This window comes from Sinocyclocheilus grahami, unplaced genomic scaffold (genome assembly GCF_001515645.1).
Source record: "Sinocyclocheilus grahami isolate Dianchi unplaced genomic scaffold, SAMN03320097.WGS_v1.1 scaffold16.1, whole genome shotgun sequence".
Lineage (NCBI taxonomy): Eukaryota > Metazoa > Chordata > Actinopteri > Cypriniformes > Cyprinidae > Sinocyclocheilus > Sinocyclocheilus grahami.
Genome location: NW_015505195.1, coordinates 4,647,158 through 4,672,129, shown reverse-complemented (window position 1 = coordinate 4,672,129; position 24,972 = coordinate 4,647,158). Strand labels below are relative to the sequence as shown.

General features: G+C 38.2%; 1 protein-coding gene across 1 annotated transcript in view; it reads left to right on the top strand.

Moving 5' to 3' along the window:
* LOC107550077 (nephrocystin-4-like) overlaps positions 1-24,972 on the top strand; it is an 86,717-nt gene that overhangs the window by 7,702 nt on the left and 54,043 nt on the right. Inside the window, exons 3-4 of the mRNA XM_016231306.1 lie at positions 14,881-15,050; positions 16,032-16,096. Coding sequence (XP_016086792.1) covers positions 14,881-15,050; positions 16,032-16,096 — 235 coding nt within the window. The remainder of the gene's footprint in view (positions 1-14,880; positions 15,051-16,031; positions 16,097-24,972) is intronic.

Here is a 24,972-nt window from a genome sequence, read left to right as displayed (position 1 = left end):
TTTTTGGGCGATTTCACTCACTGAGAATCACTCTGACTTTTCTCATAGACTTCCTTACAAAGATTTTTTTTCCCCGAACTGCAGGCACTGCAGTGCAATCTTTAAGAGTTCAGGGAGGGCTAGCAATAACGTGCTTTCGTCATCATACGTAAACTTAACTTGTGCAGCGATTGGTGGGAACAAACATACCTATATTAAAAAGAAATATGAAGTCAGGACTAATCTGTTTGCGCTGAATAAAGCTAACCAGTATCTCACCAGTAAAGTTTAGATGGATGATGATTGTAATGGAGGTAAAGACGATTACAGTGACATACGACAATCGTACACTATTAGACATGTGAGTTTGCACAAGCACAATTAAGTATGGTCGCATGTCTGGCAAGTGTTTTATAATGGACACTCGCTGAAGAAGTGTGTTTTTATAGGAGTTTGCAATGGTCAGTCAGTGGTGTTTTTTAGTTGGCGGAGCAGCAGTCCTGTTCAAGCATTTTAAGATGCGCAAGCATGGGAAGCGATACGGTGCGGTTTTAGAACAGCACTGCCTAGCATCCATCTGGCGAAACTCCGCTCTCTACCCAACAAAACGGACAAAATTCTTCTGCTCTCCCGAATAAATACGGACTTTTCATACCCTGCTGTTCTGTGTTTTTTCGGAAACCAGGCTGAATGAAGCCATTCCGACGGCACGTTACATCTGCCGGACTTCCAGCTGTTGAGAGCGAATCGTGACACAAATCAACGGGGAAATCGTGTGACGGTGGGACATGCTTCTACATCAATGAAAGGTGGTGAACAGATGTAACAGCATTGAAGAAGATGTGCTGTCCCAATCTAGAATCAACTGTAAGCCATTCTACTCGCCACGTGAGTTTTCCTCGTTCATTCTCGTAAGTGTTTACATTCCACCACAAGTGCACGTGAGCACGGTGCTACAACAGCTGGCTGATCAGATCGCAGAAACAGAGCAACAACACCCGGACTCATTCTTAGGGACTTTAATAAAGCAAATCTCTCCCGTGAACTGCCAAAATCGAGACAGCACGTTACATGTCCTACCAGAGTCAGTAATATACTGGACCACTGTTACACCACAATTAAGGATGCACATCACTCTGTCCCACGGGCAGCTTTGGGGCTCTCTGGTCACTGTTTGGTTAATCTTATACCGACCTACAGGCAGAAACTGAAATCAGCTAAACCTGTAATAAGGACTGTTAAAAGGTGGACTAATTTACATGCCTGCTTCGACTGCACTGTTTTTGAAGCTGCTGCCACCAATCTGGACGAGCTCACGAATTCTGTAACATCATACATCAGTTTCTGTGAGGATATGTACATCCATACCAGGACTCATTTAACTTACAACAATGACAAATGGTGGTTCACTGCAAAGCTCAGACAGCTCTGTCAGGCCAAAGAAGATGCCTACAGGAATGGGGACAGAGTCTTGTATAAGCAGACCAGTTTTCTACCAGTCGCATGTCTGGCAAGTGTTTTATAATGGACACTCGCTGAAGAAGTGTGTTTTTATAGGAGTTTGCAATGGTCAGTCAGTGGTGTTTTTTAGTTGGCGGAGCAGCAGTCCTGTTCAAGCATTTTAAGATGCGCAAGCATGGGAAGCGAGACGGTGCGGTTTTAGAACAGCACTGCCTAGCATCCATCTGGCGAAACTCCGCTCTCTACCCAACAAAACGGACAAAATTCTTCTGCTCTCCCGAATAAATACTGACTTTTCATACCCTGCTGTTCTGTGTTTTTTCGGAAACCAGGCTGAATGAAGCCATTCCGACGGCACGTTACATCTGCCGGACTTCCAGCTGTTGAGAGCGAATCGTGACACAAATCAACGGGGAAATCGTGTGACGGTGGGACATGCTTCTACATCAATGAAAGGTGGTGAACAGATGTAACAGCATTGAAGAAGATGTGCTGTCCCAATCTAGAATCAACTGTAAGCCATTCTACTCGCCACGTGAGTTTTCCTCGTTCATTCTCGTAAGTGTTTACATTCCACCACAAGTGCACGTGAGCACGGTGCTACAACAGCTGGCTGATCAGATCGCAGAAACAGAGCAACAACACCCGGACTCATTCTTAGGGACTTTAATAAAGCAAATCTCTCCCGTGAACTGCCAAAATCGAGACAGCACGTTACATGTCCTACCAGAGTCAGTAATATACTGGACCACTGTTACACCACAATTAAGGATGCACATCACTCTGTCCCACGGGCAGCTTTGGGGCTCTCTGGTCACTGTTTGGTTAATCTTATACCGACCTACAGGCAGAAACTGAAATCAGCTAAACCTGTAATAAGGACTGTTAAAAGGTGGACTAATTTACATGCCTGCTTCGACTGCACTGTTTTTGAAGCTGCTGCCACCAATCTGGACGAGCTCACGAATTCTGTAACATCATACATCAGTTTCTGTGAGGATATGTACATCCCTACCAGGACTCATTTAACTTACAACAATGACAAATGGTGGTTCACTGCAAAGCTCAGACAGCTCTGTCAGGCCAAAGAAGATGCCTACAGGAATGGGGACAGAGTCTTGTATAAGCAGACCAGTTTTCTACCAATGACCCTGCATCAGTGTGGAAAGGACTGAAAGACATCACCAACTGCAAGACACCATACCATCCCCCAGCATTGTGGAGAATCAACAACTGGCCGACGATTTGAATTAGTTTTATTGCAGGTTTGAAAAACAGTGTCTCATACCTCACACCCATTCTGACCTTCTCTCCATGGATCTAATAACACCTCCAGCAGCCCCCCTCTCCCCCTCCTGCACTTCAGGTCTGTGAGAAAGATGTGTGTCAATCGCCCAACACTATCAACGACAGCACCTCTAAAGACCCCTCTGTCAAGCTCCGAAAGTTCGCAGGTGACACCACACTTATCTGCCTCATCCAGGACGTAGACATGTCTGCTTACAGAAAGGAGGTTAAAGAGCTGTCTGTCTGGTGCAGTTATAACAACAGGAGAAACCCCCCTGCACTCCCCCCACTCACCATCATGGACAGCACTGTAACAACAGAGGAGTCATTCAAGTTCCTGGGCACCACCGCCTCAGGACCTGAAGTGGGTGTTCCACATAGACTCCATTGTCAAGAAGGCCCAGCAGAGGCTGTACTTCCTTTACCAGCTGAGAAGTTCAACCTGCTACAGGAGCTGCCGATACAGTTCTACTCCGCAGTCACTGAATCCATCCTCTACACTTCTATAACTGTCTGGTTCAGCTCAGCTACCAAATCAGATCTTAGAACATTGCAGTGTATAGTCCGGACTGCTGAGTGAATCACTGGTACAACCCTCCCCACTCTCCAACAACTGTGTTCATCCAGAGTGAGTAAAAGGGCTGGTAAACTCATTCTGGACCCATCATGCCCAGGCCATTTCCTCTTTTAACTGTTGCCATTTGGTCGGCGCTACAGAGCAGCAGAACGGCCAGGCATAAGAACAGTTTCTTCCCTCAGGCAATCCATCTCATCAACACAGTTAACTTGGCAATAAACGTGTAATGCACAACACTACTTATACATTTATTTATTGAACACACATACCTCTTTTTACATTTCCTTGCGTTTGTACATAACACACCTGTACACACAAATACAATCTATTGTCTTATTTTGTATATTGTGCATTTTTAATATATATATTTTTTTTGTGTATTGTTATTTCCTATTTACTTATCCTATTTTTATTCTTATTATCTGTGTCTTGTCTTGTCACTGTCAATCTGTTTGTGCTATGGAAGCTTCTGTCACCAAAACAAATTCCGCGTATCTGTATCTGTTGTTCTCGCCATTCTCAATTCCCATTGAAAAAGAAGGAATTTGAGCAGAGGAACAGAGCGACGAGGAGTGCAGGTATTCATCAAATGAGAGGCGGCGAAGAAAAAGATGTCTTTTAAGACTATGAATGTGATGAAGAGAGAGAACAGAGGGCGAAGAGAATGGTTTCGTGTGTGGTGTGAAAATAATTCTGCAATCAGCACTCCCCATGGCTTCATCTGCTGTACTCGTTCTCATTCTAACGTCTTAGACACTTCTCTGTCTGCTCAAAGTCTTAAGAGCAGCTTGTGTCTTTGTTGGTACATTGTTCTCTCTTTTAATTCCAAGAACTGCTTTTATGTAGTTTTTTTTTATAGATGAGAGCACCATGCAGAGAAAGAGTCTTTAGAAGTGTGACATCATGGATTTAATGGAATTATATGACTGACTGTTGAATGAGCTCACAGCTCTACATGGTAATGACTCGTTTTAGCAGCCGTACTTCACTTACATCTTGCGTGTTTTACAGTAGTTTCACAGGAATATACAGGGCGTTGACAGATATCGACTGAGGTGAATGAGTGCGAAGGAAGAGCAGTTGTGTTTTGCACTAAAATGTCATCAGGAGGATAGAGAGTTCTCGGTTCATCAGTCAGTTGTACTTCAAACTGGTAGAACTGTTATGCTTGTGTTTGATCACATCTTTGAGATATAATAAGGATTAGCCTAGTTCATCTAAAATGAACATTTTGTCATTATTTCACCATTTAGGATATTTAGAACACCTTTAAGGTACTTTCATGGTGGCAATATTTAATTCCTGTGATCGCAAAGTTGAATTTCCAGCAGCCAATACTGCAGTCTTCAGTGTCACATGATCCTTCAGAAATCATTCTGACATGCTGATTTGGTGCATTTATTATTATTATCAAAGTTGAGAACAGTTGTGCTGCTTAATATTTTTGTGGAAACTGCTTATTTTTTTTGTAGGATTCTTTGACAAATAGAAAGTTCAAAATAACAGAATTTATTTGAAACTGGTGTCTTTTGTGACATTATAGATGTCTTTACTGTCACTGTTACTTTTGATCAATTTAATGCATCCATGCTGAATACAAGTATTAAAATGTTTTTTTGTTTTTTTTAACTTTGAACAATAGTGAACATTTTTCTAGTTATGCTAAGCTCTAAAATAAGTTATGAGGTAGAAATTGTGAGTAAAAAGCATTTTTAAAAAGCTTTGAATCCAATGAATCATGAATGACTGGGAAAGTCATGGAGCCAAATACTGTTGTAGACACTAGTAGGCCTTGAGGTCAAAAAGGATTTAAGAACCACTAGCAGTTGATGCATGTAATGCTTTGTGTTCTCCTTCACTATTACTTCCTGTCCTCTCTGTAGTCTGTACTTTGATGACTGACTAAGAAGATGAAAATGATTTGTGTGCTTTGACTAGCCAGACTGTGCATCTTGCTTGTCTGAATATGATGTGTAAATCATGCTTAGTTCGTAATTTATGAGGTACCAAAACGAGGACTGGTGATGGATTCTGCAAGTTTGGTGGGATTCAGTGGTGACAGAACATAAATGCAAAAGAGTGTGCGTAACACCTAATCAACACTTAAAGCTAGTGGCATGACAAAAATACATTGTTCAGAAAAATCAACAGCTTCTGAAGTCACACTGACAGCTTTGTTGATTATGATGGGAGGAGTTTTATTGTGTTGATATGGCGTTACTAAAGTAGTGTTGATTTCCCTATTAAAGATGGCATTCAATGAAAATTCATCTACTTTCTAAATGGATGTTATTGATCTTATTGTGAACTGCAAACTCACATTCGGACCTCCAGCCAATCAAGAACCAATGGATAGAATCATGTCCACACCCTACATTTTTCTTCTTCTTTTTTGATAATCCTCACAAGAAAATATCTGTTGCTACTTTTGTATGCCATTTCATTATGACTTTAACTTGCATTACGATAAATGAACTGTGATTAATTTTAAAATAAGATTATTTTGCTTGAAAGGAATCAAAAACATTGGTGAAATGGACCGATCAACAATTATTGAAACATTTAGTATTAATATTGTATCATACTTAATCAGAATTAGTTTTGTACGGAATTTTACGAAATATATGTTCATATCAGAAAGTTATGCTTTAAGTTATGCAAGTGTCAAAGGAAGTGCTTCTTGAATCTCTTGGACAGAGTGATTATACTAACAACATTTTTAACACTGTTAGAAGAATGTACTGTGAGTGGCCATTTTTCTATATGCCAAAGCAATTAACTGTACATTTATGCTTTTGCCGGTCTTAGTTAGTCTTTTGACATTGTTGAATTTTGTTCCTTGCTTGCATCCTTGAGAGTAGTTTGTGTGTAAAACCTCTTTTTTGTTAACTGTTCTGTGTATATAGTTTGTTTGAAGGTGAGGACAGAGGCAATCTAGTTTCAAGCTCTTGAACACAGACAAGGGACGGCTGGATTGATAGCGGCCTCTACAGTGATGTTTCCCTTTGAAATGCTACAAAGAAACAACTTTATCAGGTCTAATTGCTTCTCTGCTCAAGGAGAGCTCTGAGCCCGAAGGTCTCGCATCTGTGAGCGAGTGCAAACAGCAGATCTATCCACAGCACAACTGTGGACATTACATCCCTGTCATTCACTCCCAGTAGGCTTTTAGAGAGTCTCTTTTAATGTAGCTTGTGGTTTGCTAGAAATATGGAAATTGCTGCAACTCCAGCAGCACTTATGCCAATGTTTTGAGAGATTTTGTGTATTTAGCGAGCTGACAGAGATGAATGCCCTTTTCTTCACAGAGGAAAGAGCTGGTGTGCGTGTGCATATGAGCGTGTACATTCTCAGAAGCTTTGCCGCAGCCCTCGCTTCAATCCTGTGGTGAGTGCAGGGTGTCAGCAGATTTTCCAAATCATTAAAGTAGGGCTTCATCATGATCTTTTGGTGGAAATGCAGACTGGTGCTATTTTAAGATGCATAATGGCCCACCGATTATTGCTTAGAAAATGCAGGTAACCTGTTGCTTGATTGAGGGGCTCCTGGTGCAAGTAATGATCATATCTTTAGAATTTGCAGGTGAACCATAGTTTGCAGTAAGAACATTACACATTTGTTATGCCATTGTTTTCGAGTGAGTTGATAACAAGAGGATATTGCTAAATAGTGATGCAACTAAAAATATTTGCCAAAATTGCAAAAAAAAGACAAAAAAAAAACAAACAAAAAAAGGTAATAAATAAAATGAAATTTCTGGTTTCAGTTGAAATAGTTTTTGAAACCACTGACCGAAATTATGTTTATTTAGCACTTCTTTGATGACACTGGTTCATGCAATTGCAGTCAAGTACATCGTAAAAGTACATTGTATATGCAAAAACTGTCAGGGCTGCGTTTACCAAAAGCATCGTAAGCTTAAGTTGATCGTAGCTTCATTGGTTTCAATGGGTCTACGATGTACTTAAGCTTACGATGCTTTTGGGAAATGCAACCCAGGACAGTTGTGGGTAATTATTTATATTTTTTAATAAAAAGGAACAAAAAAGTTTATTAACAATTATTTCTGTTTATTATATATTTATTATATTTTAATATAATAATACATTTTTCCTTTTAAATTTTTTTAAAATTGGGAATTATAATACAGATATAACGTAACTGTAAATTCAAGAATACTTTATTTTTTTTTATAAAACAAATTATTACTGATGTCTAAGTTATTTTAGCAATTTGGCTCTACATCAAGGGTTTTCAGTTTTGCAGGTTGTTTGCGACCTTCAAAGTAAATAACTGTCTGATGAAAAATGAAATGAATTACATATTTTGAAGCATATTTGGAATCAATAGTAACCATTTACCAGAGATGCCCAAACTTTTTGCTACATAGGGGCAAAAATCAAACTTGATTGATGGCCGTGGGCTGAAGGTAAATGATGCATTACCAATAAATATTCTATCAAAATGTAAATTTTTATCAAATGTACTTATATTCCTAGCATTTGAAAGCAAAAATAAAGCAAAAAATATTAAAACAAAAAATATATATATTTTTTTCTCTGTGTTTCCCAACCTATTATATGCAGTGGGCAAAATCAAAGGTCATCACAGGCCACCATTAACCATTGGTTTGAGTGTCTCTGTCATATACAAGTCTCCTTCTGTTTTATCTGACCACTTCTGATTGGCTTACCTAAGAATTAAATCTAGGTGTAAGTTAAAACTTGGGCCTACGTTTTTAAACTTCTGCGCAACGTCTCAAGGTTGATGCTAAGTTTAGTATTTGCCTTTTACTTATCATGTCAGTGTTCATTAAAATACTCATCAAACGTCTTCTCTGTTTGTTATTGAGTTTGCGTGACTTGTTTGTGTGTTCGACACGACAAGAAGAATCTGATCGTCGTCCTCCCCGGGAAATCGAAGCCTTGGTTTTTAATTTGGGTGCTGTGAGCAGAGCTTCTCCAATTCCCACCAAAATAAACAAACCGTGGCCTGGGCATCACGCCTGAGGGCAAAGCCGCAGAAACAACACAGCCAAAGTAAATAGAGTCCTGCAGCAGTCAAACAAAGCAGCTCACAGACCTAAAAGACTCGGCTCCATCAAATCACTCTGCATACTGGCATGCACATGCATACGTTCCTCTCACTCGCACCACCATACAAAAAAATAAATAAATAAAACTTGCATATGTATTCTGCATACTGATCCTTATCGTATTTTCAATATGGAGTTGTTCTATTCTATTCTCATCTCCTCTTTACATTTAAGAGGCCTCTATGCATCACCCTAATAAGCCCTGATTTCCTAAACTTCTGCGCAACGTCTCAAGGTTGATGCTAAGTTTAGTATTTGCCTTTTACTTATCATGTCAGTGTTCATTAAAATACTCATCAAACGTCTTCTCTGTTTGTTATTGAGTTTGCGTGACTTGTTTGTGTGTTCGACACGACAAGAAGAATCTGATCGTCGTCCTCCCCGGGAAATCGAAGCCTTGGTTTTTAATTTGGGTGCTGTGAGCAGAGCTTCTCCAATTCCCACCAAAATAAACAAACCGTGGCCTGGGCATCACGCCTGAGGGCAAAGCCGCAGAAACAACACTGCCAAAGTAAATAGAGTCCTGCAGCAGTCAAACAAAGCAGCTCACAGACCTAAAAGACTTGGCTCCATCAAATCACTCTGCATACTGGCATGCACATGCATACGTTCCTCTCACTCGCACCACCATACAAAAAAATAAAATAAATAAAACTTGCATATGTATTCTGCATACTGATCCTTATCTTATTTTCAATATGGAGTTGTTCTATTCTATTCTCATCTCCTCTTTACATTTAAGAGGCCTCTATGCATCACCCTAATAAGCCCTGATTTCCTTTTAATGCTTCAAAAGGAACCGTTCTCCACTCAGTATGCTTGACTTGTCTCTCAGAGCTACAGAATTTTAATAAATCAATTCGGTAACACATGGATCATCTTAATCCACTGTAAAATGATTAGGTCGACTCGTCTCTCTGCTGGCTCCATAGGCACCATACTGTGTAAATTTCTGCACGTGTTAGCGAAAGACGGTAATGGTGGGTGATCAGAGGAGGTTAACCCAGGTTATCCCGTCAGCACTGCAGTATTGATCGGCGAGGTCATCGAAGTTTACCTGCAGGGTTCAGATGTCCCTTAAACTGAATCATCTGCCCCTTGTCCCTCAGACGCCTTTTGCACATCCTTCTCAACTTAATTGAGTTGTTTGTATTGATTTGCTACACCTTCTGTGTGTTTGGGATGCTCGTGGCCCATCGAGGCATCATATATTTACAGCTGGCTTCAAAGCCTTTTCATTCTTAGTGTAAATGTCCAACACCACAGAGTGCAAAGATGAAGCCTGATTTGTTATGACTGAACATGGCCAAGAAAAGCACCACTGGTGCCATTTCGAAGGGTGATTCACATATTTTGTAACTGTAGCCTGGCAAGCTTATAACTTCTTGTATATAGATACTAGTCAAGCTGTTTTTTTTGTGTGGAAATAGTTAGTGGTCAGTTGAAGTTATACTTAAAGGTGTACTTTCTTTTTTATGTTTTACAACATTTTTTTTTTTTACATTTTAGTATATTTCAAAATGAAATTTATTCTTGTTACGACAAAGCTAATTTATTTTCAGTCTTCATTGTCACATGATCCTTCAGAAAACTTGGGCTGGTCAATATTTAACTGTGAAGCATTTTTATTCAGGTTTCATTGATGAATAGAAACGGTAAAAAGGTGGTAATTCATACATACACAGCCCCTCTCTCTCCCTCTCCCTCTCTCTCTCTCTCTCTCTCTCTCTCTTTCTCTCATAAATTAACACTTGATGAATTACACTTTTCTGAGAATAGAATATTGAAGTGGAGATCGCTAAACTGCAAGATAAAACTAAAGCTGGTGTTTTCAGAAAGCAAGCGCGTTTATCCACAGTGGCGAGAGAGTGCGCGTGCACATGGTTGCCAAGTCTTAGCAGATATTTCCATATTGCGCAAGTGGGAAGCTCTGTTTCGGGCATTCCGTCTCTTTATATCAGGCAACCCAGTTGTGTTCCTCTGCGGCCAGATTAAACCTTGTTATAACCTATAATGCTCTATTCATAATTTTTTTGAAACCTCGCACTTTTCTGCTCAATTTTAAAAGTTGTTCTTGTATTCAAATTAAGCTCGGTCCTCTGCTGCACACGTGCCAAAATATCGATTCAGGGCCAGCTGTATCGATACTCGTATCGTCAAATCTCTGTGACGATACATCGTCGTATCGAACACAGCACTAATATTAGGACACTTTAAAATACCATATGACCTGCTCTTTAAGCATTCAACCATTTCTGGAATTTTTGTGACTAATTTAAACGCGTCTCACAACTCATGCTGCGCTTTCCTACTGGTTTGTGCAGCTTTGTACAAATTGGCCTGGTTTATATTGTCAAAACCGGTTTGCACTCTGCTGTCCGTTGGGTAGTGCCGTTTCATCCCACCTTTGGAGTGTTTGCAGTTTACGCAACAAAATACTGCAGCACATAATCACAGAGTGGAGCAATTTTGTAGTTGACAATTGTTTCACACCGCCTGGAAAAGTGGTCACTTTTAGTGTCAGTCTTGGCACCCTCATATCTGTTGCTTTATTTTGTATAATTTAGAACTTTTTGGTGTAATGTTTGCTTAAATGTTGCTGTGTTGTCTTTCTTTCTGTCTATTTTTTTGAATATTTTATATGTTTATATGTACTTATTCATACTTTAAAAGTTTGGGGTCAATAAGATTTATGTTTTGTTTTTGTTTTTTTCACCAAAGCCACATTTATTTGATCAAAAACACAGTAAAACAGTTATATTGTGATTATTTATTACAATTTAAAAGAACTTTTCAACTTTAATATATTTTAATCACAGAGTGGAGCAATTTTGTAGTTGACAATTGTTTCACACCGCCTGGAAAAGTGGTCACTTTTAGTGTCAGTCTTGGCACCCTCATATCTGTTGCTTTATTTTGTATAATTTAGAACTTTTTGGTGTAATGTTTGCTTAAATGTTGCTGTGTTGTCTGTCTTTCTGTCTATTTTTTTGAATATTTTATATGTTTATATGTATTTATTCATACTTTAAAAGTTTGGGGTCAATAAGATTTATGTTTTGTTTTTGTTTTTTTCACCAAAGCCACATTTATTTGATCAAAAACACAGTAAAACAGTTATATTGTGATTTGACAAGATTAGATGTTTGTCAGTGGTGCTCAGAATCTGCAAATCATTCGCCATAGTCCTAAGTCATCTCTCCTAACTCTGTTTATGTGGTAAGTGAAATTAAGTACTGTAATGTAACAGGCAATCGTTAGCAAATGTTATTTGTTTTCCGTGCCTTTCTAAATATGGATTCACGCTTTGGGCACACCCCCTAACTCCCCCCTCTATTTCCACTAGAGAGCAATCACTCGGAGTACAGATTCATATAAGAATGTTTATTCAGCTCACTGCAGTTCATCTGAAGTTTAGAGTACAAACAAAACAAGAACATGTCATAGGTTATGAGCAGGAGACAGGTAAAGCAGTGAAAGGCATTTTTGAAAAGTTTCCTTTGAATTTTACATAACCCCCATTTCATGCTCGAAAACACTGATGCAGAAGGGGTTATATGAAATACTGAGGTTGACCTTCAGAGACCCACTGTAGCAAAACTGGAAAAGTTGATTACATAATACTAACTATTTATTACTAGGTGATAGCTATAAAATGTTATCTTATATTTTTCAGCATTTTGATGGAATTAAATCTTAAAGGCATAGTTCACTCAAAAATGAAAATTTCACTCAACGTCAAGTTGTTCCAAACTTGTTAGATTTTTTTCTTCTTCTGCTGAACACATAGTATTTTACAATTAAAGTTAATGGGGACCAGCAACGGTTTAGTGAGAGTAAATTTTCACTTTTGGGCGAGCTATTACTTTAAAGGATTTTTTTTTGTTTGTTTGTTTGTTTGTTTTTAGTTTTTTTTCTAAATTCCCATAATGTTGTGATAGAATGTTGTCATAACCAATAGATTAATAAAAACACTTTCAATGATGAGAGAAGGATGAAATTATACAATTATCATCAATGCTTGGGTCTCTAATGGTTGAACATTTCAGATGCTGTTCAAAATCTGTGGTATGAAAAACTGAATCAGTGCACTCTCTAAGCACTTCTGTCATGGTTCTATTTCATTGCTTTTGTTTGAATTCTGATCCATGTGAACCTGTACTTTATTCTATGCCTCTTTAGGGCCTGTAAGTAGTGTGAATTCAATCAATGGCACAACCTCTGCTCTGCATTTAAACTAGCCTCAAGTTTAAAACCCTTTCAACCCACACAACTCAAACTTAGCAGGAGCTCTTGTGATCTGATTTTAGGATTCAAGCACCATCGACCCACATAGCCCAATAAATCAGCCAGAGCACTTCTGCATGCTGTTGAATCACTTGTAAACGGACACATTTAAATCTTTGTAGTTCAGTATTTTAGGAGCTTGAGTTTGCGACGCTTAAAATAGTTTAAGCTCCATGAAAGATTCATGATCTGAAGACTCAAGAATAGAAATACAGTGGGTGCTACAGGAAATGACATTATTTTTGGCAGAATTGTTCACTGAAGATCATTCACATAAATGCCAAACACACTTGAAATGCATATAATTGTTTCTATCAGTAGTAGCGCTGGTTAACACAAGCAACTCCATTTTTATTATTATTATTACTCATTCATATATTACATGTATAATGTTTTTTAAAGTATAAGGACTGTTAATATATGAAAAAACTTACATAATACATACATTTTTTGCAGTTCATATACATAAATTTTCTTGTATTTTTTAATTTTTACATATATTAATGGGTTTTATTCTTCAAATATTGCATAGGATGCACATAAACATTCGTTTCGTATGCGTATTATATCATAAACAGTAGCCTGTGCCACAAAAATAGGGCAAATGTCATAAATAATCAGGCTATGGAAATATAGCAGCCTGTCTTATAATTGCTGTTACATGGAGAAGGACAGGCTTGTCTTAATAGTTTTCAAATATGAAATCTTTTTCGGATTATGCATACAAATGACCTAAGTAAATATGACTCGCTGTGCTGCGTGTGCAGGGTGCTAGCATTAATTGTGCCCTGCTCTTCAGCTGATTTCACAGAACTCTTTGCTTTGATGTTTGTGTAGATTGAGTTTTATTTTTTTTCCACTAAAAGCCCCTTCTGCATAATCAGAGCTGCTGCTGCTATTGATTGGTGTGGTGTAAGTAGGCGTTTCTTGTAATTGTTCAACTGGTTCAGTGGTTGCTAGACATTAATGGGTGCCTCCATCTCTCATTTGGCTTCAAAGCTTTAAGTGAGAAAACTTTGTTATTCTGGGAAATTAATATTCCCTTGGGCTACACATTCAACTTGCAGTCTATGAGAGAATCTGTGCGTGTGAGAGAGAATTTTTATTTTCTGTGAAAACAGCGTGAGATGGCCTGCGCTCTCTTAGCCATTCTCTGCGAGATTCTTCCAAGAGATGTCAGACCAAGACTCTGTGTGCACTTTTTAAAACAAATCATTATGTCCAGGCATCCTCTTTTGGTTCTTTCTCAACAAACCACTGGGTTTTCTCTGATAAAGTTAAGTTACAGGTTTAATCTTCCTCCTACACAATTTCTCACTTTTCGCCACATTTTTTCATGGCCATAACCTTGTGTTTCTCTCTCTGTTTACTTACCCTCTCACCTCAGATTCCTTTGTTTGCTTTTTTTATTAGTGGTGTTTGCCAAAGCAAATAGCACTATTATTATTGCTAATATGTAAGGTTAGGGGTTTTTCGAGGACGTTTTCTGAATCCGCCGCATCTCAGTTCCGTGTTCGGAAAGGAAATGAAGTGTACTACGGAAACCCTAAAAGGAATAAATAGCCTACGAGATGGGAGGATAAAAAAAATATTTTAATACGCAATTATATCGTTGGCTAAGTATAGGCGGCTGTATATAAATTTGTGGGCATCAGGGAGCCGCTATTGAAACTGGTTTCGATTGTGCGCTCTCATTTTACTTTCACTTTCACTTTTGAGACTGTGATCACAAGGACTCTATACTATGGAGCGGCAGTACTTACCACACATTTGACAAGATTAGATGTTTGTCATTGGTGCTCAGGATCTGCAAATCATTCGCCATCGTCCTATCAGACATTTCTCCTTACTCTGTGTATGTGGCAAGTGAACTTTCATGTACTGTAATGCAACAGGCTACCGCTAGCAAGCGGCTAACCTTTTAGTGGCTCCATAGAACGCGTTATTTGTTTCACGCTTCGGACACACCCCTAACCCCGCCCCTCCCCCCGCTGTCATCGTCCATCACAATGTTTCACTGCAGACATCGTCCGATGCCAATTTGGTAGTCATCGCCCAACTCTACACTGTGTATTGTGAAGAGCGCCATGCAAATAAATTTGACTCAACTTTGACTTTCACATGAGCAAACACTGCTTACAGTGTCAAAAAAAGTGAAACTTTATAATTTTCTCTGTCTGTCTCTTTATTGTAGGTGGTGTACTTCCACACTTCCCTGTGTCTGAGTTCTGTGGTGGCAGTGGTGGAGTTGGTGTCTCTGTCTACCAGGGCAGACGGTTCCCAGGATGCAGTGGGATCAGGTTTTGGACTCCTCCAGCTCTTCACAGGGCATGCAGACTCTAGTATCTCTCAGGGAGAGGGCAGGTAAAGGTCACCTCAGAGCAGTCCAGAATGGCCGTTTCCATGAGTGAGAAAGATGACACTCCAAAGCACACTGTCTTATTGACTATGCAGCAAATCCTGAAACCCGTAATCAGTGAATAAAATGGGCTTATTATAATGGCCCGCTATTCAGCAGAAGAAAGAACTGAATGGCTCTGTAATTTCATGTTCTCTTTGTCATACTAAAACATATCTGTCCAACATCGGAGTGTGGTGGACTTCTGAATGAATTCAGAGTACCTTTTGTTAACGGAGTACTTTACGGAGTACTTTTTGTATTTAAAATCTCGACGCAGCTCGAGTTCCTGAAGGGGAATGTCTCTAGGTTACGTATGTAACCATGGTTCCCCGAGGGAACGAGACGCTGCGTCTCTTTGCCATACTCCCTGCATCCCTGCAGGCGCTACTTCATCGAAGCTGGGTGGTGCCCGGCCGGATGCGCTTTTATGCTTTCTGGTGCTTACGTCACCCTGCTCGTGATGTCTCGCTGCTCCATTGGACGGATTTGACACGTGCTTCAGAACGCGGTCACGCAAGGGCATTCCCAAAGCGAATCTCGACGCAGCGTCTCGTTCCCTCGGGGAACCATAGTTACATACGTAACCTAGAGACGTTTCTTATTATCATTGTTGTAAGCAGTTGTACTGCTTAATATTTTTGTGGTAACTGATGTATTTTATTTCAGGATCCTTTAATAAATAGAATGTTCATAATAACAGCATTTATATGAGATATATTTTGTTTTTACATTATAAATGTCTTTACTGTGACTTTTTATGCAATTTAATGCATCCTTGCTGAATAAAATTATAAATCTATTTTTAAAAAGTGACAAACCTAACCTTAACCCATCTTTTTGACCCCAAACTGTGTATATTTGTTACCCCTAATGTAACATTTATACACATTTATATAAGTATTTTAACTTAGTATTACTATTTTTAACCACCATGTCTTTTTCAGGTTGAGTCTGTTCAGTGGGACCCCTAGAGCCCTCCTGCACCCAAAGCTGAAAGACCCTCTGCAGTGTGAGTGCAACCCTGAGCTTCACATTCAGTCAATAGTTCATAGTCCATACTGTTAGCAGCTCAATTCTTCTAAACAAATAATGGATTCAGTCAAAGTTTGAAGTCAACATGAAATCAGAATTGTTTCTTAATTCAATGCCAGTTAATGCTGATGTATTAAAATTGATGGCAATTACAGCAAATGATGATAGATTTGAAAAATAAGTGATGCCATTGTGATGCATTGAGATGTTCTTGAAAGCAAGCTAAACCTTCAGTCTCCATGTCCCAGTCAAAAATACTCCTCATAAGTGGGTTCCAGAAGCATTTCAGGAGGTATTCGGGTGTGACTTTGTTCTGATATTCAACACACTGTGACTGTTGTCATTATCCAATCAAATCCCGCCCTACTTTTTTCACATCGACAGTCTTGAGTGACACGTAAATATGTCACATTGCGGACATGAAATAGGTTGTGAATTGTGTTTCATATTGACTTTTAAAGCTGAAGTGTTCAGTCAGTATGAATGTGGTTGTGAAATAAAGAGATCATTCGTAGTTTTCTTCTAGGCAGTTCTCCATGATTTTTTTAGTTTGGTACCGTACATTAGATAGATGTTTCATTGATGTGATTACCCCAGCAGCACAGCAGGTATTTGAAGGCTTGACTGAACCGGCTTGATTTCTGGGAAAGCTCTTGCAGTGAAATTTGATGCTAGATAACATATTCTACTCATGGTCTCAAAGGAGTCAAACCGAGCTAGAGACAACAGCAAGAGCTTAGTAATAAATAGTTGATAAATATCACTTTATGCTTTCTGACATTAGAGATGAGAAACTATTTGCATGTGTGTGTTTGCCTCATTTCAAATGCTTTCAATATTCAATCTGTCAGCTTGCCTTGACTTTACCATTTAAATTTATTTCCACCTGAAAGCAAATTGAATTAGGACTTTTTCTTGCAGTGCCGTTCTAAGCAAACAATCTCTATCTTGATCATTTCAGATCTGGTTTCTTTCCTAATGCTGAAAGGTGAACAGGTTGCTTCTTTTGAAGGAGAATCTTAAATGTGTAAATTAAAGGAAACAGTTGGGACTCGCCTATAAATAATTGAAGAGATTCTTGAAACAGATTTCAGAAAGTAGCCTTAATTGAAGACTATTCTTTAATGTCGGCCTTTTTTTCTGTTTTGTTTGGCAGAGTTTTCATACCCTGGAAGATGCATTATTTGGTTTTGATCTTGTAAGTGTTTTATGTTTGAGAATAGTGTTCAGATTCCTTTCTTCTATTTGTGTTCTTATCTTTTTATGTCTTAATGGGTATGTTCCACTTTTTGCAATTTATTTAAATTTATGTTTATACCATGTATTGTGTATATATAAATTCATTTTCTGTGTCTGTAGTTTTAAGAAGCATACATTTTGTTTTTCATTCCTTCACTGTGGATTGAAAGCGGTCAAGTAGGTAATCTTCAAAAGTCTCCTTTGTTGAAGGAGTCCGCTCACACTGTACAGTCACATGCTATACAATGATATAATTGCAAAATGGGTTTTAGGGATTAATTGAATGCCAATGAAAGGCTGAATAAGTATTTTTCTCAGAGGACAGCAGCAGGTGGTATGGAACTAAAAAAAATAATGCATGATTGGAAACAAATTGCTTGTGAAAAAAGCAGTACACGTTTAGCATACTTTTAAAAAGAGTGCTTATTACAGAAACTGAATGTTTTCAGATATTTAATTGCATGTTAATTGCAATTCACTGAACATTAGTGTGCTTTTTGACCCACTTAGGCACATCTTCATATGTAATTGCATAATTACTTTTATTGTCTTTGAAATACTGTTAAAATTTACTGCCAAATGTAATGGCAAGCATAAATATACTTAAACAAAATTTTCATTGAAACTTGTATGTCATGCGTTAAATTATATACTGTATGTATTTACATATTTGTAGTAATGAAGTTGCAATTTAGTACATTTAAAATATATTGACTTAAAATGTGATTTTTAATAACACACTACAGTTAAAATTATAATCAAGTACTTGTGGTTTAGGATGTTAGTCAAAACATCAAAATTTGTTTACTTCTTTAAAGCACCAGAAGATTATTAAAACAATGATTTAAAAAGTACTTGAAAGAAAAACATTTAATTTGACATTATTACAAAGTGCACTTTTAAAAGTGTCATAAATATACTAATATAAAATATTCTAATAATAATTTGAAGTACACTACAAGTGTGCAATTAAGCACACTTCTTTTTCGCAAGGGATAAGTTAATAAGATGGAAGACAGAATTTTTTCCCTTGGATATTTGACTTTCTAAACAATGATGTTTATGTAATCGCGTATGACAAAGCTAATGAAGTAATTTTGTCTATAACGAGAGTGATGTAGTTTTGTTGTTGTCCCATCATACTGCTTGCTTTGTAGACGTGTTGATCTCGAGACTGAGAGCACCATATGAGAGTGAGTCATGGATGTAGTGTATCTGCAGGGTGTCCAGCTGTTGGAGTGGAGAGGGAGCAATGCTGATCTAAAATTCTCTCTGAATCCAGCCTTTCCTTCTAGCCGTGTGTCTCTGTGCTACCTGCCATTCTGTCTCAATTATGCCTCTCCATGCTGGAGGGAGGAGATGTCCTGCTGTCTCTCTGAGAGTCTGAGCCTCCTAGGGCCTCTCACATCACACATAAACTTGCTGTCAAACACACACAAGCATAGGTGCAAACATTCTTTCGCATGACTTATATAGCACCACACACAATTTCAGCCATTGTCTGCTCATTAATATTATTGTAGCCACCTTCTGGATGGTGCAGACATTGGGAAAGTGAGAAGACGAGACCTAGAACAGTGCTTCTCCACTGGATTTTCTTCAGAATCCAGATTTTTTTGCTAAACATCAAGTGACGACCTGATGCGCTACCAAGCCCAGTTCAGTTATGTTCAAATCAGTTCAGTTTGATTTGATTCAGATCAGTTTTATTGCCTCAGTTTAAGTTTAATCCAGTTCAGTTCTTTTATTCATTTTGTTTTGAATCAATTTAAACTTGATTTAATACGTTTATTTTTATTTAATTGAAGTTAGTTCAGTTTAGTTCAATTTAATTAATTCATCTGAATTTAGTTGATCAATGAATGCAGCATTGGTTCGGTTGCATTCAGTGTAATTCAATTTAGTTTAGTTTAAGTTTGATTCGGTTACACTTTTCACATATTTATCTATGCATCAAAATACCCATAGATTTTATTTGGATGTGTAGTATGTGAAGTCATAAACAAAAGACATGCCACGTGTTTTTTAAAAATTGGAGAGAAATTTATATTTTTGCTATATTTAATGTTCAAATATTTGCATGGATGGTTACATTATATTTTTTTGAATTTAGCATTGATTTTTGGAACATTTTTGGATCATGACCCACAAGTTGAGAACTACTGGCATAGAGGATGTGTAAACAGCACTGGCAGAGCCTAATAATTCTGGCACGTTGAAATCTGTGCTTTATTTGATTGTGTTTGTCTGGGCGTTATCTTGTCTTTTTTGCGTGTGCATAGAAGAGAGAGACGGAGAGATGCGAGAATAAGTGAGCAGTTTTTCATCTCTGAAGATTAGAATTCCTATTTTGACACATTTCAGTGTTTGTAGATGGCTGATTTGGACAAGCACAGTAGCTTAGTCATTCCTTCAGAATAGAGACAAATAGATGCAAAGCCACGTTGATGTTGTTACATCTGCTGTTCTTTCACCTGTGAAAGAAACGCATAATAACCTTGAAATGCCAAAGAAGGAATGGTCATGTTAAATTAGTTGTTAAATCATAGGTTTAATCATGAAGTATTCATTGGGAATCAGCAACAAAGCTGGTGGACAGAGAGCTGTAGGTTCTGGTACACCGATTGCTATTTTTGATTTTAATTTGAATAATTTTAGTACTGTTTTTTTAAACCTTGGCCTGGTGGATTGTACATGTGTTTCACACATGCTGAGCCTTGGTATTTGTATAAGAGATGCAAAGCTGTCTTTTCTTTGCTTTCTATGTTATTAAATAAATAAATACACACACTACTATTCAAAATTTTGGGGTTAGTAAGATCTTTTTTAAAATACTTTTATTTAGCAAGGATGGATTAAATTGAATCAGAAGTGACCAGAAATAATTTGTAACAGTATAAATCTACTATTTAAAAAAAAAAAAAAGCTGTTATTTAGAATTTTCTATTCATTAAAGAATCCTGAAAACAAATGCATCACAGTTAAAATAATAAAATTTAAAAAATGAAGCAACTGTTTTCAACATTGATAATAATCAGAGATGTTTCTTGAGCAGCAAATCAGCATATTAGAATGATTTCTGAAGATCATGTGACACTGAAGACTGGAGTAATGATGCTGAAAATTCAATAAATTACACTTTACAATAGACTTCAATAGAAAACAGTTATTTTAAATAGAAATAATGTCATAATATTACTGTTTTTACTGTATTTTTGATCAAATCAATGCAGCATTGGTGAGCAGAAGAGACTCTCTCTCAAAAACATTACAAATCTTAGCCCCCTCAGTCTTTTTTACTGTAGTGCACAAGACGTCAGAGTGAATTCCTGTAGCTTTACCTCCTTCCACAGCTTGTTAAAGCATTTGCTGATTGACTTGAGAGCGTTCCCTGAGGCTCCGCCCACCACCTCCGCCAGCAGCAAACTCTGAACCTCAACCTGATTGGAGGAGACACAAAGAGAGAATATGATTGGACAGACCACATGTAAAGATCAAAACAATAAAAAGTAAGCCATACAGGTTTGGAACTCCCGCTAAACTATGAATGATAAATATAGCAAATTAACTCTCTGAATGGCAAATACTACTGACCAGTTTCTTCCATTTGGCACCTTCTCTCCTGTCTGCGGAGGGGAAGACGGTCTGAACGATCAAGCAGGTCCAGGGCAGGGCGCAGCAGGCTCCTGAAGCCGTGCTCTTCCTGTGGACATTTGACATTATATCTGAATGCACCTCATGGTTGTTCGCTTCTGATAACTATTAGGGGTGCGACGATACATAATTTCTGCGATTTTCCGAATGCATCGTGATTCTCTCTGGAATTGATTCTGAGCTTAGTTTTTAACAGCAGATGGCGCTCTAGGCTAGTGTTTAACCGCACACTTAAACGCTCACCAAGAAGAGCGCTTGAGCATTCGGCTGAGTAATGTACGTGGTTAAACATTAATGCAGGCAATTAATTTTTCCGGTTTAACTGTGTTAAATATTTAACACGGGCAGGGCTACGGTTGGCCACCCCACTCACAACTGCTGCCTCTGTCTCCCCCCTTTATATATATATATATATTTATTTATTTTTTTTATAAACCTTGTTGAGCCAAAGACATGGCCTTCCAAAACATTAGAAAACACTTCCCGATCCCAAACTTTTTACTGGTAGTGTAACTGCAGTAATGCTACACTATAGCAGGTGTCTCATTTATACAGCTACAGTAAAATAGGAAAAACGTACTTAAAAAAGATCAGCAGGTTATATTTGAAATGCATAGTGTTGCATAGTAACACTGCAAAGAATGAACTTTGTTACTCAGACTATAAATATGCAGGCCCACACAAAATCTGTGCATAGATTCCCTCAGCATTGGTACTTCCATCACACGCCGTTTCATTCTGCAGATTGACCCCCAAAATGAGTGCAGAGAATAGAAAAAGTGTGCCGATTCTCTCTGTGCCTGGTAGTACATAATCATTAGAACAGCATGTTTATTTGCTACTAAGTGGATGTTTTTTTAATCCAATTTGTTGTACTCTAATTGTACAGATTTGTCCATTAGATAAGTAATCTCAGCAGTTTTGTCACCCTACTTGTGATTGAACCTGTGACCTTTCATTTAAAAGCCCTGATCCTTAACCATCAGGCGAGCACCACTCAGAGCTGTTATTAAGAGTGAACGGAATGACACACTGCAGCTCAGTGATTTGCACAGCGGCACAGAGTAAGCAAAGTGCGATTCTGATCAATAAAAATGAGTTTGTCTAATAAAGTAACTGCGCATGCTCTCAGGCTATGGCATTGTTCCAGAATATGTATAGGCCTTTGGAAGGAAATCTTTTTTCCCTGCTCTCTTTCTTTTTGGAGTTTGATTGGTAATTTTTGGCTCATTTTTACTGTTTAAATCCTTCCCAAAAAGTTTGCAGATTCCATCTGGGCCTGTCATTTGGTATGTGAATGAAAATATGTGTGGTGTCACCTGCCACCGTATGCAGGTGTCACCGACATCCATTTCCTCAACTCAGGCAGGTGTGCGCACACATGTTTGTTTCATTCAGAACTGGCCGTGTTTTTTCCCAATTGAGCGGTAGTGATGCACGATTTTGTGTAATATGGTTTCGAAGTAATGGAGTGGAATGTGCGCACGCGTGTATCAATGTCTGGGATAAATGGCCTAATAAAAAATGGAAAGCTCTGCTGAAATGTAATGATGCAAACGTCCCGTCTTTCAGTGGGTTCACACCAGCCTGCTCCTTCTTTCTCACAGCTGTGCACAACAAAGAATAGCACATAAGCAACAAAACAACACATATGGAGTCCAGTTGCATTATGGGAAAATTTTCTGTGGCCTTATGGACACACCTTGCATCTAAAAGCCTTATATAAGTCCTTATGCACACTGGCCTTTGTGAGATTTCAATATTTGAGTCTTACCGTGGCTCACTAGAACATAAGCCATAAAATGCCTGTTTTAAATGTAAATCAAGTTTAGAAACTCAAATGGGGTCCAGGTGGGTGTTTTTCCTCTGCTGTGAAAGTGTCGTTGACAGTGAAACTATTCTCGAAACCGTGTAGAATGGGCAAAAGTGTGGTAAAATTCAATTAAAGTGGAGATTGCTTGCATACAGTATAGTTGTTGACTCTAGCATGAAATGAAACTCTCCGCTTGTGCTCTCATATGTTGTCTCAGTTTGATAAAAATGTCTCTCTCATTTGTAGTAATCTTTTATGATGGTGAGTTTCATTGGGTGCAGTCAGCAGCATAGATTTGACAGGGATGTTTTTCCCCCGTATTTAACAATGATGTGTAAACCTTGGGTTCATATAAATCTAGATTTTACCGTGCTGTGGGGTTTGACAGTATCCCACTTTTGATCTGTTTATTGTTATTAGTGGTGCTTGCTAAGACAAGCATCACTATTATTATTGCTCATACTTGAGGTTAGACTTTTTTTTTCTTTCTAAACCCATAACCCAGTATTAAACTTCAGTGTGTAATTTGTCCCGCACCATTTGAGCCACAGACATAGACGATACCTCAAATTGTGTGGCTTGTTGAGGAGAGGCATGCGGTTACCTTTCAGATTTATCAGCTGAGAAGGCTGATGATAAATTGGGCAATACAACCCCATAAACTAACACTGAAAGGGGGAACAGGCATATATGTAGCAGTGTCATAGATTCAGTCAGTAAGGAGGCTCTGCCCACTTGCTGAAATCAGAATCCAAGCTTTTTTCCAATGATGAGTGAATTGAGAAAGTTAACAAAATGTTCTCATTGGTCATAATTTATATTGCATCGTATTTTAAAAACATTTTTGAATTTTAATATATACTACTTTTCGATAGTTTGTGTTTAGTAAAGATAGTAAAAAAGTCTATTTTAAATAAAAGCTGTTCTTTTAAACTTTATATTCATCAAAGAATCCTGAAAAAATGTATCACAGTTTCCACAAAAAGCAGCACAACTTGTTACGGGGCTGACGAGACGTGAGACGTGCGGATCCACTTGCAAGCTATTTATTAGGAGAAGACAGAGACGTGGTCATAAAACAGGCATGGGTCAGATAATGGCAGACAGGTATATGGCGGGCAAGACACGAAGAAACCTAATGCTAGCGGAGGTGAACGATCGGCAAACAGAATCAAAGGGGCGAGACTAGAGGGATAAGTCCAGGTACAAGGCAAGGTCCAGGCAGGGGCAAACAGAATCAAAAATAGAGCAAGACGAGAGGAGGAATCCGAGAGACACAGGCGAAGATCAAGGAACGAGAACACAGACAAGGCAAGACTAAGGTAAGGATAAGACAAACTAAACGGACTCTGTAATGTAGCTATCGCTAGGGGAGTGATAATCGCTAAACAATACTCGGCCCAAGGAAGGGATCAGAGTGAGAGCTAAATAGTGAGTGAGTGATGTGAAACAGCTGTGCAATCAGTGCTGTGCAATCAGTGAAACAGCTGTGTGCAATCAGTACTATGGATGATGGGATATGTAGTCCGGGATGACATGCAACAGTTTGAGTAGTGCGAGAGTCAATGTAATGGAAGGGTGACCTCTGGTGGTGATTGAACGGAAGTTCATGGACAGGATTCGTGTCACAACTATTTTCAACATCGATAATAATAAGAAATGTTTATTGTGCACCAAATCAGCATATTATGAGGGAATGATTTCTGAAAAATCATGTGACACTGAAGACTGGAGTAATGCTGAAAATTCAGCTTTGCCATCACAGGAATAAAATACATTTTGAAGTAATTGTTATGTATAATTTCAAATGGTCATAATTCTAAATATTACTGTTTTTACTTTATCTTTGATAAAATGAACACAGCCTTTGGGAGCATAAGAGACTTCTTTACAAAAAAAAATAAAAAATAAAAATAAAAAAATAATAATAATAAATGTACAAACCCCAAACTTTTGGTAGTAGTGTATATACTATTTGCATAGGTTTATTTTTATTTTTATTCATTTATTTTTTGGCTAAATCTGTCAGATATTTTCTTCGTTAGAATGAATGAGTAGCAGGGATTTGTTTTCCTCTATGTAAAACCACAGCCTCAGTATGTGATGCATTGCTGACTATCTATTACAGTGAGTAACCACCCAGAATA